Below are 14,821 nucleotides of genomic sequence, written 5' to 3' on the forward strand. Positions count from 1 at the left end.
TCAATATAATACACTTGTTTTTGTCTGGATGTCCCAATGATGGATTAATACATTACTCAATCACATGTCTAAACTTTCATCTATTTGTAACAATATCTAAAACTTTCTTTCATTTGTCTGTTCACCTGGAAACTCGACATTAGGATTTAGAAGCAGTTATAGGGGTATATTAAAACATAATTATCATACTGAGAGTTTGAATAATTTACGGTTTTACGGAATAAATAAATTTCAAGAAAACTAATAATAGAAGGAAAATAAATCCTCATTTATTTTATTTAGCTATTTGATCTTATGTATTAGATTGATAGGTTAGATATTGTTTCACAACGGGAAGGAGTTTTGACAGGTAATAGAGTTCTCTTGGCAATATTACTACGCTTAATGAGAATTACTACTTAACAAGATCATGGTCAGATGCATTACCGCCGCTCTCGCTATACCAGTAAGCGTATCCCAGGACCCGCGTTCATGAACGTTTAAACACAAGAACGGAAGTATTCAATTTGCCATAATTTTATTTATAGCAAACTAACATGATAAAATTTTGCTATGCATACTGCACATTTATGCAGGTCCCATCATAGTCCATAAGTAATTAGCATTGATAGAGAAAAAAGAAAAACAAATAGCCTTTTGAGGTCTATTTGTCCAAGTTTCATGCTTTAAATGTTGAAGAATACGGGCCTTAAACTATTATTTCCGTACCCGCATGTAAAAATAACCGATAGGACAAGTTAAAATCGTGTTAAGCATACTTTTGAAGTAATCTATACTATGTTACCTGTATTTCTTTTGTTATGTAACATCAAAGGAAAAAGTCTTTTTTTAGATATGTATGAAACATAAGATGACCCAACAAGATATTACAGCAAAGAAACACGAACGTATAGCAGTGTATTTTAGCACTCTATCTACATATTTTTTCATAACATAATTGAAATGTTATTGCGGAAATCATGTTTATGGATTTAATGTATTAAAATGTACATTTTGTGTTTTGTCACTGTAGAGACGAGTAAAATGATATAAACACGTTGTATGTTATTGTAATGTAGAACGTTTTGAAATAACAAAGAAAAAAAGCTTATACAGTGCTTTTATTTTGTCAGGTTTTCATAGAACGCTTCAAATATGCTTATGAGCAAATATAATGCATCATGTAAGTAACTGTTACAATTAAATGGGCACGTCTGGAACTTTCAGCTACATAAGTGCAGCGCTTTTGAACGTTTATTTTATAGATGAAAAGAGCGCTATAAAAATCTGGTAAATAATAATAATAATAACATTAATAATAATAATAAGTGCAACAGGCGATTTAAGTAAACCGATGGTTTGTCTTTTCTGCAATAGCAGTATATCCTATTTAAATGGTTTCAATGAAATTAAATAGAAGTTGATAGGAATCCATCTGGAACTACAATTTGTAAATCTTAAATGGAAAATGTTAGTTGAATAGATGCATATGCAATCTGACGGACAAAAAAAACTCTTCCAGTCAAACAATCAGTTTAGTTTTCACATAAATATTGGTTGCACCGTGTGTGTTTAAACTGAGACAGTGATCGAATAGAAACACTTATACTCGCGATAGATATATACAGAAGATACACAGAGAAAGTGTAACCCATATACAGCCTTGAAGAAACAATTGGACACCGCCTTTGAAGCCCAACGCAGCAAGGAAAATTTAAGCTTGTTAACTGTGCACAAATTCTCCCTCTAAATCACCCCATGCTCCAAAGTTACAGCACAGTGTAAATAAAAGTTATTCCCGCTTTGTAAATCCTTGACACACGTAATCATAATAAAAGGCACGATATATATAAGCGCTCGTGTTATTATATGCATATACGTTCTCGACGAAGGCAGAGCAATAACAGAAGTGTAAACAAATGTAAAGGCATGTGAGGAGTTTAAAAGCGGTTGCTGTTCCAAAATAAGTTAATTTGCTTTATTTATCTTTAGATAAAACTGAAACCAAAAGGGCCAAAGTCATTCGTACCCGTTTAAAACAGAGGGATGGTGGTAATTCTCATGATCAACAATTAGGTAAAATTTGTCGTCTTATCGGTAAAATTATCCCCCTTGAAATCACCTGGCAGTGCGATATCGATTTTTATCTGGTTGATATTTTCCAATAGAAACAAAAAGTTTGAACAGATATTGTTTTAATTAGAATGAACACACAATATTTATTATCCTATTGAAGTGTTCGTCATTCTTTTCTCTTTATAAAGATACAAAAATTATTTATCTAAAATGAAAAATTAATGCTTCCCTTGGCGATTAAAAAACATCACTATCAGTCTCTGTTTACGGCATATAGTTACTGAATAAAATAAGCAAAAACCTATGATACTTATCTTATTCTTTTCCCTGTAGCCACTTTATTCATATTTTGAGAATATTTATTATCCTATTGAAGTATTCTACAGACAATAAACTTTTTATATATGTTTTTATTTTGAAATTATTATAATGTCTTCTTGCTTCCCTAGACGTTTAAAAGTTGATGATTTTTGTATTATTTCTTTATTTGCCGTGTCCGTGGTATTTCCGGACGCGTGCGGAAACGCACGAACTCGCCCGAAGTTTAGCTGCCGATGATACAGAAAATATGATTGTTACAACATAGTATTAAGTGATAATAACAGTGCGGGAATAATTTCAGTTATATTAAGGCGAACCATAGTTTTTGGGAATTACAAGCTTTCCGCAAAATAAAGGAAGTGTCTAGGGGTACGGATCCGTGACTCTAGAATCTGATTCTAGAGGTACGGATCCGTACCTTTAGACAAGCCTGTTAGGGGTTTTCTAGGGGTACGGACCTCCATTTTTCTAGAGATTAAAGGTCATTTACATTTCAAATTTTGTTGAAAATGAAATAACAAATAACATTTCATCAGAATTCACCTTAAACTTGGATCTAAATGGTTTACAGATAACAACATTCATCCGATTTGTTACATTTTCTTTCGGAACGTAAATAACCGAGGAACACCAAATAAATCACGAAGTTTCGAACTGGCAGAAAAAAAAGATATAAAGATTAAACAAAATAATTTTAAGTATGTTGGGGGAAAACTATTTTTAATTGATAATTAGCCCTTAGTGTATTTACGTTTTTCACACATTTGGTTGCCGTTACGAGATACATGGGACGTTTTCACAAACAGTTTCTTTTACTTAATGTCGCTTAATTGATTATTAAAGTTCCGTGCCGATTATCATTATACAACAATGTACATTGTTAAATAACAAAATAGATTGGTGCATATTATTATGATTTAGCTATATCAGATGGGAACACATGTCTCATTTTTCTCGCACGAATATAACTGTACTAAGTGCAATGAATTGATATAACATCTGGTACAGCGCGTAATGCAACTGTGTCAAAGTTGGTTTAATTCAAACACAGCAGATGATTGTTTTTGAAAACGCAATGATAACGGACGGAAAGAAATCCCCGAGAGATTCTTATTTGTGAAGTGTTTGACCTGAATGTGTTGACTAGCAGTGCTTCTGAACCTCGATACCTCGAAATCAGACGGACGTATGTAACATTCTCATCATAGCAGGAAACGATGACAGAATGTTTGCAAAATTAGAAGCTCAGTCATTACTCACTTACCTCAGGGCTGGAAAGATACTCTGCTAAAGAGACTTAATTAACGCTTCTTTGAACGTAAGTCGGGAGGGCAAGTAAAAACGTCTTGTTAGACCAAACTATATTCAAAAGAACAGTTTAAGTAATCTACATGATTTTACCTCCGTTTCTTTTGCAATATAATGAAAAATGATGGCGTTTTCTGTGATAATATAAAATCAAATATACTCCGACGTTTTAGGTCAACAGAAAACAATTAGGAATGATTTTGAATTGTAGAATTCATAAAAGCAAAAAGTGTTTTCCCCTGGTTGAGTGTATAATTTCTGATGTGATTGGTGAATTCATTTTTGTATATCATTAAAATGAATTTAAATGAAAGTGTTTGTGTTAAATTATCATGCAATTGATTTTAGCGATTAAAATTAAAAGATGTAAAAACACGGTATACGAATTACTATTAGCGTGATTGATATATTCGTCTTAACACTTGTTTTCTTTGTCTGCTGGATTTGTTTTCCATTTTTCTTCCTTTTTCATTTCATTTACTCATAATCCTTCTATTCAGTTTTTCCTTTCTTTCTTTCATTTATTCTTCCATGAAATATGATTGTCTACAATGTTAACGTAACCGTAAATCGTTTAAATTTTTGGTGTTTGAAATTTACGGAAGAACACAACTACTGATCGAATTACATAACTCATATACATAACAACAACATTTTCATTTTAATTATATAAAAAGAAAACCAGGGTAGGAACTGAACGTATCTTTCACGAAATAACTATTTTATGCATCGTTTATTTATTTCAGATTTCTTAGTGTTTATCATATCATGTGAAGGCGGGATCAATTTTTAAAAGAGCGTATTTATGAGATCTTTACGTTTATATTGCCATTAAATTTGTCACATATAAGTAGAATGAGTTTGTCGAAAATAATTCACGTTGATTAATGTTGAGATTAATTTAACTAAAATATTCTCATTTACTATTTGTCAGTCTTTCGGACTTGGATTAATTATTTCTTTATATATGTTCTAAATTGTTCATTATTTATTATGTCATTAACCTTTTCCGTCATTGAAAATATGCATCATCATTTAAGAGTCATGTGTGGATATTTTTATATAAACAATTAACAGACCACGTCCCACTTATATATCGTTGACAGTTGGCATTTTGAAGAGGCAATAGTTGTTGGACCATTAAAAGATAAAGCCAGTTATTAGCAACACTTTTTAACATTACATTCTTTTATGATACACTGACAGAAGAGAAATGATGTTTTTTTTAGTTATAGCATCTGATTTCAATTGTACAGCGCAAGCAGTGTTTCTCTATTTTGTACTCAAACATTTTTGGTGATTGTGGTGAAGTGGTCTGACTTGTTGATAGCCGCTGTCGCCATTGCGCTATTGGTTCGAATCCTGGCCTAAGTTAACGGTATTTATTTCTAAGCTATGTATTACACATAAAATATACTTTAGATATCCAGACAACTTAAAAAGGGACTCACTGCTAGGAAGTAATTCATTTTAACTCACTTTAAAAAGCTCAACGAAACAATAAAGCCAACCACTCTAATCTACTTTCAGCCTTCCAGTTGTTCAAATGATACAACAGCTACCCATATTTATATGATGAATGGTACCAACAACATTGCACATCAAAATGATGCGAAGGTGGCTGTTACTTTGAAGATAAGAAACTTGAATTAAAATTGTAACATCGAAGATAAGAAACTTGAATTAAAATTGTAACTTTGAAGATAAGAAATTGAATTAAAATTGTAACTTTGAAGATAAGAAACTTGAATTAAAATTGTAACATCGAAGATAGAAACTTGAATTAAAATTGTAACTTTGAAGATAAGAAATTTGAATTAAAATTGTTACTGGTTGAAGAAGGTAGATACTATTACGTGATACAAATATAAATTTAATTCCAGCGGTAAAATGCGCTCAGCCTACATTTCTTTCTAGTTTCGATCACAGACATGAAACAGTGTTAATGATAAGAACCATGTTTGACCAGGGGTTTTATTGAAATAATCTGAACAAATCAAATATCAAATTAACATTTTAATAAAACAACCAACTGCCCCAGAGCTTGAGAATAAAAGCATAGGATACATAACATACAACTGTATTGGAAGAAAAGCATATTATACATTGCATACAAGTGTATTGAATAAAGTATTATATATAGATTAGTATTACAAATTAACATACATTTGGTGCCAGTTTTCTTGGTAATGTGAACTGACGATGTATAATGTTTTCAAGTCGCATTTAGTCAAAGAACCTGGAGAAGAATGGTTGATTTCAAATACTTTTTAGTCTTACCTTTGTCTAATTCTTTAAGATGAGGAAATTAAACGCATGGCTTTCGAAGGGCATGCAGCTTAACTGAAAGCAGTGATACCCGTTTGGCATTATTTAATCAGTAAAGCAAGAGTAAACTGTCGGCGTGGCTCTATTCTATTCGCTTTACTACAATATAATAAGGATTAATGACAAATATATGAAAATTAGACAACATAAAGCATCCTTTTAATTTTTTACCTGACCTCTTTTATGTTCTTATATGATATATTATAATTACAATTAATCTAGAATTTAGATAGAGTTCATTCTTATACTGCCCGTTTAGGCACCAGTGGGACTATATTACTTAACATAAACAATTTCATCTATAATCAGTACAAAATAATATTCCCCTTGCATCCCCCCTCCCCATTTACTATGAGTTAGTTTTCGTGCCCCACTTTATTTTGGCTGCCGGAATCCTAAGGCGGTACACGATTGCTTTTTCCTGCTTATAAGTGTACGTTTGTGTGCTTGTGTGCCTAAAGCGGTGCCCTACAGTGTTCTTGTATCTAACTTGTTTGTTTTCCTATATTAGTTAGTTGGGTGTGGTTGTGTGTTTATCTTTGGTACATGAATGTCTGCGCTATTGTGTTTTACGTTGTAGTGTAACTGTGATTAAGGAACATAGCATTTCCTTTGTACATTCATCCTTGTTCTACCTTCCCCTTCAACCTCCTCCCCCACCCCCTCCCCCATTTTTACCCATTACCATTCCCCCCGCTCTATCTATATTTAGCATAAATTTATATGTACTTGTTAGATTTTTGAAGCAACCCGTCTGTAATTTTTTTCCGTTACAGCTTCTTTTTGTTGTGGGCCTACTTTCCAAATACGTGGCTCTGAGGCAATATTTTCAGTGCTCTGTGCTTCCGAGAAATCTACCCTTACCTATTATCTTTTGACTACATGTTATATGCAATTAATTCTATAAGATGGTCCTTTGGAAACATAACGCAATCAAGTAAATAAAAGCAGACATGAACAAACGAAATAGTTTTCACATTTCATTCAAACACAATTTTTCATCGGAAGTTAATACATTTCTTCCATGCAAAACTGCTGTGACGCTGACGGGGAAAGCAGAAAAGGATGAGGAAGGCTGGACGTGGCCTTTAACCATTTGCTTTGAACCATGCTTATTACTTGCATTTGACATGATTATTTCTTGCACTTGACATGATTACTTCTAGTATTTTACATGATTCTATTTTTCATTAAACATGATTATTTCTTGCACTTGACATGATTATTGATTATTTCTTGCACTTGACATGGTTATTTATTGGACTTCATATGCTTACTTCTCCCTAGCATGGTGTATATGTCAAATATGTTGGCTAAAAGGAGCGAAATTCTTAAGGTGCGCAAGAATCAAAACATTTTTACAGCGGATAAACTTTTACAGATACAACATTTTGTGAGCACCATGACATTTTATTAAAACTGATTTCCAACGATAGATTGTTATTCCTTACAAAAATGACTATTTTTTTTCACTTGATTTGAAACTCACGTGATGTTTACATTATTTGTGTTTGAAATATGTACTATGGCAGTCCGGCAAAAGCGGGCAAACTGGACATACTTTCTGAAATCGTAAAAAAATGAAATAGATCGATTTCAGATAAATTGAATTGTCTTCTGCAATGTATTATATCTGTTTATCAGCAATTTTTCTTATTAAAATGTGATACATAACCTTTGTATGTTTATCATGTAGGCCTATATATCTCAACATGCAACTCCATGCGGTTGTGGTTTCAGGTTAGCTCTAGCCCGTCAATGTGAGTTTTCCTATTGGATGTGTATCCTTGTTTCTGTCTAAAATACCCATTGTTGTTTTTAAAACAGCCCGATGTTGTGCGTGAATGGGGTACTTCCAATGGAAGCTGTGGGTGTGCACTATTGTCACGTAGATAAGCCATTATGACTGCTCTTCTGTAAGAAATCTTGTTAACGTTCTGTAAGTTTTATAGTTGTCGCTGCAAGTGATACCGTGATACCATGCATTTAAAGGTTTACCTGTACAGGTAACAGCAGTGTAAATCATAGAGAAAATAGTTATCAACTGGTTCAGTGTATGTTTTCTCACGAGTGAAATGTAGAGGTTAATTGAAATGTGATTGCTAAATACATTTATGTATGGATTTAATGTAATGTAAATGTAGACGTTCGTTTTGTGTTTAATCGTTGGAAAATTGTATTTACTTATGATAAACGTTTGTTACAATTTTGTAAATAGGGAATGTAGTCAAGACAATATTCATATCTTGCATTTCACTCTTATGTTTTTCACTGGACGAAGAATGACTTAGAGTGTAATATTTTACTGAGTTTTATGTTGAATCACTGAACAATGGGATATACATATATGTGATAAATGTCACACATACTTTAGCCACCTTTGGAATTTTCGCAGAGTAAGTTTTCTGAATATTTAAAATTGTTTTATTTTTTTCAGTTTAGCAACGAGAAAATAATTTCCTTGATTTATGTAAGACACTGGGAAGACCCAGCACATAATATGAGCGCGCATGAAAAACACCATCATAGTTCATTTTCGACCAACATTGATCCAGACCAGCCTGCGCATCCGCGCAGTCTGGCCAGGATCCGTGCTGTTCGCGAACGGTTTCTCTAATTGCAATAGGCTTTGAAAGCGAACAGCATGGATCCTGACCAGCTGCGCAGGCTGGTCTGGATCCATGCTGGTCGCAAACGCACTATGTTGGTTTTCACATGGTGCGGCTCATATGTCTTAACTACTGCAGATACGACAATTCTATAAACAAAACTCGACAGAGATATATTGTTGTTTGATATATAGCGATAAGGATGGAAGTTTTTCATGATACTTATTTATGATGATATATATGTTCAACCAAAGATGGTCCGATGAAATATTAGACTGACGTCAAATATGATCAACATCGGCATAAGTAATAAAAGCAAAATATTTCTCCCTTATGAAATAAATCAACACAATTTCAAACGTAAATGGAATGTAACTGCTGAATATTGATGGATTGTGTGTGCAATTTGTGTTTAATTATCGTAAAATATGTTTAGCGATGATTCATTTCATATAATTGCTTAATTAAGTAAGCGATAAGAGAACACAATTAAAACAGTAGAGTTCTTTATTTTCCCTTAATACGTTTATTTTAGGTCGACTAAGATGGTGACTTTTATTTTCATATATTCCCTTTTTGAGGTATATATGTATGCTGTAGCTTGGTAGCGACTACGAGAATTTAGATTTCTTTTAAAAAATATTGTCAAAAGTGGGAATCTCGTTTAGGTCAGTGGTTCTTGAATTGCGTAGCTTTAAGCTGATTTCTAATGATTTCTAATAAAATACTTTACATTTTACTATTCGTTTAATCATGGCTTTGTATTTTAAATTTAAAGAGCTGAAAATTTTAATTCCTGATATGATACGTTTCGTCTTTAAAGTTTAAACAAAACGAATATCAAAGTTAACGCTCTATTCAATTCAATTTATCAAACAATTTATGCATTTGTCGTTGCTATGTGTATTTATAATGTAATTGTAATCTGGATCCTCCAGGATGCTACTGTCTGGGCTTTTTTGAAAATAAGTAATTTCTTTATGAAAAGAACTTAAAGAACTTCAGATTGTTATTAAAATGATTCAGAAACAGACAGAAGTCACTGTACGAACCGTGTAACTGTTTAGGTACAGATTGTTTGTCATAATAATTATGTTTTTAAGATCCAGTTTACAAAAATCTTTAAAATTTTGCTTTAATAATGATGGTATTTTTGTACTTCCCTTGCTTTCACAAGTATCGACAAAGTCAGTTTCTCTTTTTCAACTCTGTCATGATGTTAGTAAGTTCTTTTCCCGTGATATAAGTAGAACAACTCTCATACAAACGTATTCAATAGCTTATTAATTTAGATTTCATTTATATTTATTGATGATTATAGAAAATGCCGTAGAAAATATCTTTTTATTGTTTTGATACTGTCCGCGTTTGATCGCTAATGATAAGCATGTCTGTTGTCGTACAGACTTCCGGTAAACAGGAAGTTTTAACACTTTTAAATGCATCATTACGAAGGCAGTAGAAGTTTCTAGATTGTTACAATGAACAGGTGTTTATTATAGTCGATAGTAGATTCTTTTGGCAACAAACTTTGATATCAAAAATGATGATAACCGCTGAATTCAAGATAAAAGTTGTCATTGTTCCAAGGTAATTCAAATGTTTTAGATAAGAAACGTTCTGCTACCAGCAATTTTTATAGATAATCTCATTGGTGTTGCTTACAAAGGTTATTAGTTCGCAACCGTGTCAGCATGGATATCGTTTCTTTGTCGTAGAACTATGCCGGCTCGTTACTCCCATCAGCCGACAGCAGAATGTCAAAACACACCGAAACACGTTTAATAATGGAATGGAATCAAACTTATTAACATTTCTACTGTTACTCATAATAATGGTCACACAGTCTCTCAAGACAGCAGTGCTAATCATTATAAATGAAATTAAAAGTCAACATTGTAAGTTTTACTTTGTACTCCTCTCACATATCAGATTTTATCGAAAATATTCGGAAAATACTGGGAAAATAAAATGAATAGATACTAATTGCATGTGTATTTATAGTACAGTTCTGAATAAATTTTATCTTCAGGATATGTAGCCAGGAGGGTTGTGTATTAAGTTCTCTAAATGGAGAATGGTATAATACCATTACGACACGGAAGTTTACCTGGTGCTCTACGACTGCCCAAGAGATATGAAAAGTTCACCAAGGAAATAATGTCACCTGCTTCGAAACGGAAGTCATCCATTGCGTATGCACAGGAAGAAAGCGAGGACGAACGAATGCGAGATATGATGCAAGCCATCATGTGGGTTAAACAGGAGCTAGTAAGTGGTCTTATAAAATATAATTATAGCCATCTATTCTAATTCGAAAAAGCTTTGTGTTTTCGTTCAATTAGGAGAAAAGGCTTTAAAATGAATTTATTTACCGAAAACAAAATTAATACAAACATTAAATTTGCTCCAAATTCAAATCTTAAAGTTGGTGTCAAAACATTATTGATAAAGAGGATATCTAATTTACTAGAAATATACATTAGTTCTAAGTAGTATTTATCTATAAAAGCCGTGCTTGAAGTTCGTAGAACTACTATAGTGATTGTATAAAAGTCACAAAAGGTTAGCGAAATAATAAAAATATTTATTTTATTTTTACACAGTTGAGTCGAGCAATAATTTTTCTTTGAAACATCCCCGAAGCAAAAACGGTTATTTTCCCGTTTTCCGTATTTTGCGCATTATGTCAACGAAAATGACCCTAAATTTTGTCCAAAATTATACTTTTACTATTGACTTCAATGGAAAATAAGGGTGGTAATATAAACGGTTCAAGGTAAGTGAAATAATAAACTTACAGATGAAATCAATGATTGCCGCCGAAGCAAATTCGTTATCTTAAACCACTTAAAAGATATAACGGATAAATAGAATTTCTCCGTCTTTATTTAATATGTCAAAAACCGATAATACTGATTATTGGAAAAATTGAAAGTTCAATATGATATTCAGAAAATCTATCTACAACGTTAGGCACTCAGTAAAATACCATGTAAAAGAAACATAGAAGAAATTAAGTTTAGATTTTTATCGAATTCATTCAATGTAAGATTTAACTAGTACTGATATGTAGCTTTCTACGCTTAAAACATCATATTGTAATGTACAACTGAAAGTTTAGTGGTGTTGCAATATATGCGCGTACAATGCTCTTCCGTGCAAAGGGCCGCCTCGGTAGCCTAGTGGTAGAGCAACCGTTTCAAGTACGAGAGGTCGATATACCAAAGATGTCAAAAATGGTACTAGAGTCTAGTAGCTTCCTCACTTGGCGTTCAGCATTAATTGGATAGTTCCAGGACTGGACACCACAGCGTCAGCATAATGTAAATGCGTTGGGTATCATATCACGTGTCTATGGCTTGCAATTTTCACTGTTTGCCTTGTTCTCGGTGCTTCCGAGGGATCTACTTTCAGATTTTATTGATATTCCAGTGAGGCTCCACTTTAAAAACGTTGGGCACTGTGCTCAATGCTGCAAGTAGACAACGTCGTCTATATGACTGAAATAATTGTTGAAAAAGACGCTAAACCCGGACATAAACATACCACGGCACTCTTTCGTGGAAAACGATGGCAATTTGTGGACTTATTAAGAATATAAATCGAGAGTGACAGAGTAGTTTTAAATGTCCAACAATAGATAATATTGCCTGTATTTCCGGCATTTTGATACTGTAAAGTATGATATCTTACAGTTTAATTACAAGTATGAGGAAGATGGTACGTGCCAATTATCTTAAATATGCTATCAATCGTTCGTATATTAACGTTTCACATCGGACACTCATTTGTTCATAAATTTGCCTTTGATCGTATTTAAGATCTAAATACGAAATATTTCTTCACGGTCAACCGCAGTCAAGTGTAAGCGATCATAATGTCGTGCTTCACTTCTACGATCAGAAAGGTATAGACATCATTTGTTTTAATTAAAGAACTGTACTGTATATAGTTAATTCAATATTTCGTGTGTTTTAACTTTTTACCAAGGGTCATGGGTTCATGCTCCTGGACCTGAATGATACTGAAAAGAAATCGATAAAATCGCCAGTTGCAATTTTTGGCAATTAAGGTGTAATATTGGACTGGTGAACCGTCTATAATAAGGTATATTTATACCTATATATCCGTTAAAATAAGGTAACACCTGCAACACTTAATAAGTTATACATTTTCAAACCAAATTATGAATAGTATGTAAAATCAATTTTGTTTGAATTTGTACTTTATAAAAAATCCTATCTGGTGTGTTACTGGAATAGCAGAAAAAAATGGTTTTTTTTGTCTGCTGTATTTGATTTGCCTAATCTGATCATTTGACTTTTACGACATTCAAATTTTAGTATTTGATTCAAACTATTTACTTGAACGTGTTCAAATGGTATAAGATATATCTCTAAGCATAATCCGGCCATGTAGTTGTTTCATTTACACACTTTAGTTCATCAAGTTGAGTCAAAAGGTAAGTGTATATACCAGCTTAAACACAACCCTTAACGACGATCGGCAGTTTTCTTGCGTAACTTTATTTCGTCATTATTCGATAACAAATTCAGTTCATGACAAGAGCACTTGACTTTCATACTAGCAGGCGAATACTGAAATTGCTAACGCAAACTACGTAATGAAAAGGAATTGCCGAATATCCATTTTCTTAAACAAGTGTTCCATGGCACAGCCCAATTTAGATAGTCGTTGTACATACCGGGTTCTTTGTCTCTTGTATGATAAGACGATATTTGAACCAGATGGATATATCTCGCTTTAAGATATGATGTTCTTGTGTTTGTATTGTGCTTTCAATGTGTAAAGATGCCATCGAGGATATCCTACGTATCGAAGGCATTTCAGATCAGTTGTTCGGCAATGCTGTGCCACGTAAACACTCTATGACGACAGTGATTAAAGCACCAAATTAAACTCACCGGCCAAACAAGGAACATGGGATATGTTTACGTAGTTCAACTTTCTCTTTTCAGATACTGCTTAGGCAGCATGATATTTTACTCAAGAGACAATTCTGTGATATCCAACACACCATAAATACCATGAACAAATCCAGAAAGTATAGGAAAAGTCCCGCGACAGACTCTAACACAAGTCTGCAGTCTAATGAAGGGAGTGACTTCGGGTTGGACAATTATTCTGTACGGTCAGCGTCAAGTGTTACCGCATTAGACGGTACAGACACCGAAGAAGACGATGAAATAGGCCTTTTCCGACCTCGTACATCTTCTATGAAAACCACGCGGGATTTGGCAGCTCTCGCGAGACGGAGAGGAAGCAAGGAATTAATATAAACGTTCTATATCTTGTTTCAAACAGACAGGATCTATATTAGTTTTACATGTGCATAATTGTTTTGCATTAAACACCTAGTCCAGGACGAGTTTAGTGTCCAAATGCCCCTTCATTTTTGTACATTTAATTTTAGCTTACCTGTATCATGCATTATTGATAGATTACAATCAATTGTCCTTATGTGTTGCCCGGTAAATACTTTACTTTCGCCGTATTAATCGGGCAAAAACTACCTCTTAATGCCCATGGTATGAAATTTTACGGTGCCATTAAAACGCAAACTCGGCTAGTTAGGAATTTAACGTATTCTCGGTGAATAAAACTGAAAGGAAATCGGGACTCTGAGAAGATGTAAATGAACAGTATTTAGTGATCATGTAAAAACATTATGGTTGTGAAAGACGCATTGGATTTTTCCAAGTAGTTTTGACAGACCCGTTTATAATTGTTAAAAAGTGTATCGACTTGTGTGCATAAATAGAATGACTTGTAAATTGTAACAACAGATGCTGTGACGGTTTCATCAACTTAAAGTGCTCTCATTGTGCTGGATGAATATTTTGTATCTCTTCTTTTTATACCGTTTGTTATATCGTGTATGTACATCGGGAAATAATAAAAGAACCGAAAATCAATATGGAATGTTGTTTGAAGAATCGTCTCTGACGCTTAACTACTTATCAACCCAGATATACGCGCGTATGTTTCACATCTTTTATATAAATGTTTACAGCAAAATGCAATTAAAACACATTTTTAGAAGACTTAATTTTGCTAACTCCTTTGCGTTGTTGTAGGGATATAAAATACAGAGCAATAATGACAAATAAGTAACAAAATAATTATAACGACTGTGCCTTTATCTCAATTATAGTTTTGTTGTAAGAACGAAATAG

At 33.2% G+C, this 14,821-nt stretch overlaps 1 protein-coding gene across 7 annotated transcripts in view; it reads left to right on the plus strand.

Moving 5' to 3' along the window:
- LOC123525480 (uncharacterized) overlaps positions 1 to 14,689 on the plus strand; it is a 55,295-nt gene extending 40,606 nt beyond the window's left edge. For 5 of the 7 annotated variants that reach the window (XM_045304563.2, XM_045304561.2, XM_045304562.2 and 2 more), the window contains exons 2-3: positions 10,654 to 10,892; positions 13,604 to 14,689. In XM_045304563.2, the coding sequence (XP_045160498.1) occupies positions 10,692 to 10,892; positions 13,604 to 13,924 (522 nt within the window). In that variant the 5' untranslated portion in view covers positions 10,654 to 10,691 and the 3' untranslated portion in view covers positions 13,925 to 14,689. Of the gene's footprint in view, positions 1 to 8,026; positions 8,409 to 10,386; positions 10,520 to 10,653; positions 10,893 to 13,603 lie in introns of those variants that run through there. The other 2 variants (XM_045304559.2, XM_045304565.2) reach the window with 2 other exon arrangements.
- The last annotated feature ends 132 nt before the right edge of the window (positions 14,690 to 14,821 follow it).

The sequence above is a fragment of the Mercenaria mercenaria genome, chromosome 3, assembly GCF_021730395.1.
Source record: "Mercenaria mercenaria strain notata chromosome 3, MADL_Memer_1, whole genome shotgun sequence".
Lineage (NCBI taxonomy): Eukaryota > Metazoa > Mollusca > Bivalvia > Venerida > Veneridae > Mercenaria > Mercenaria mercenaria.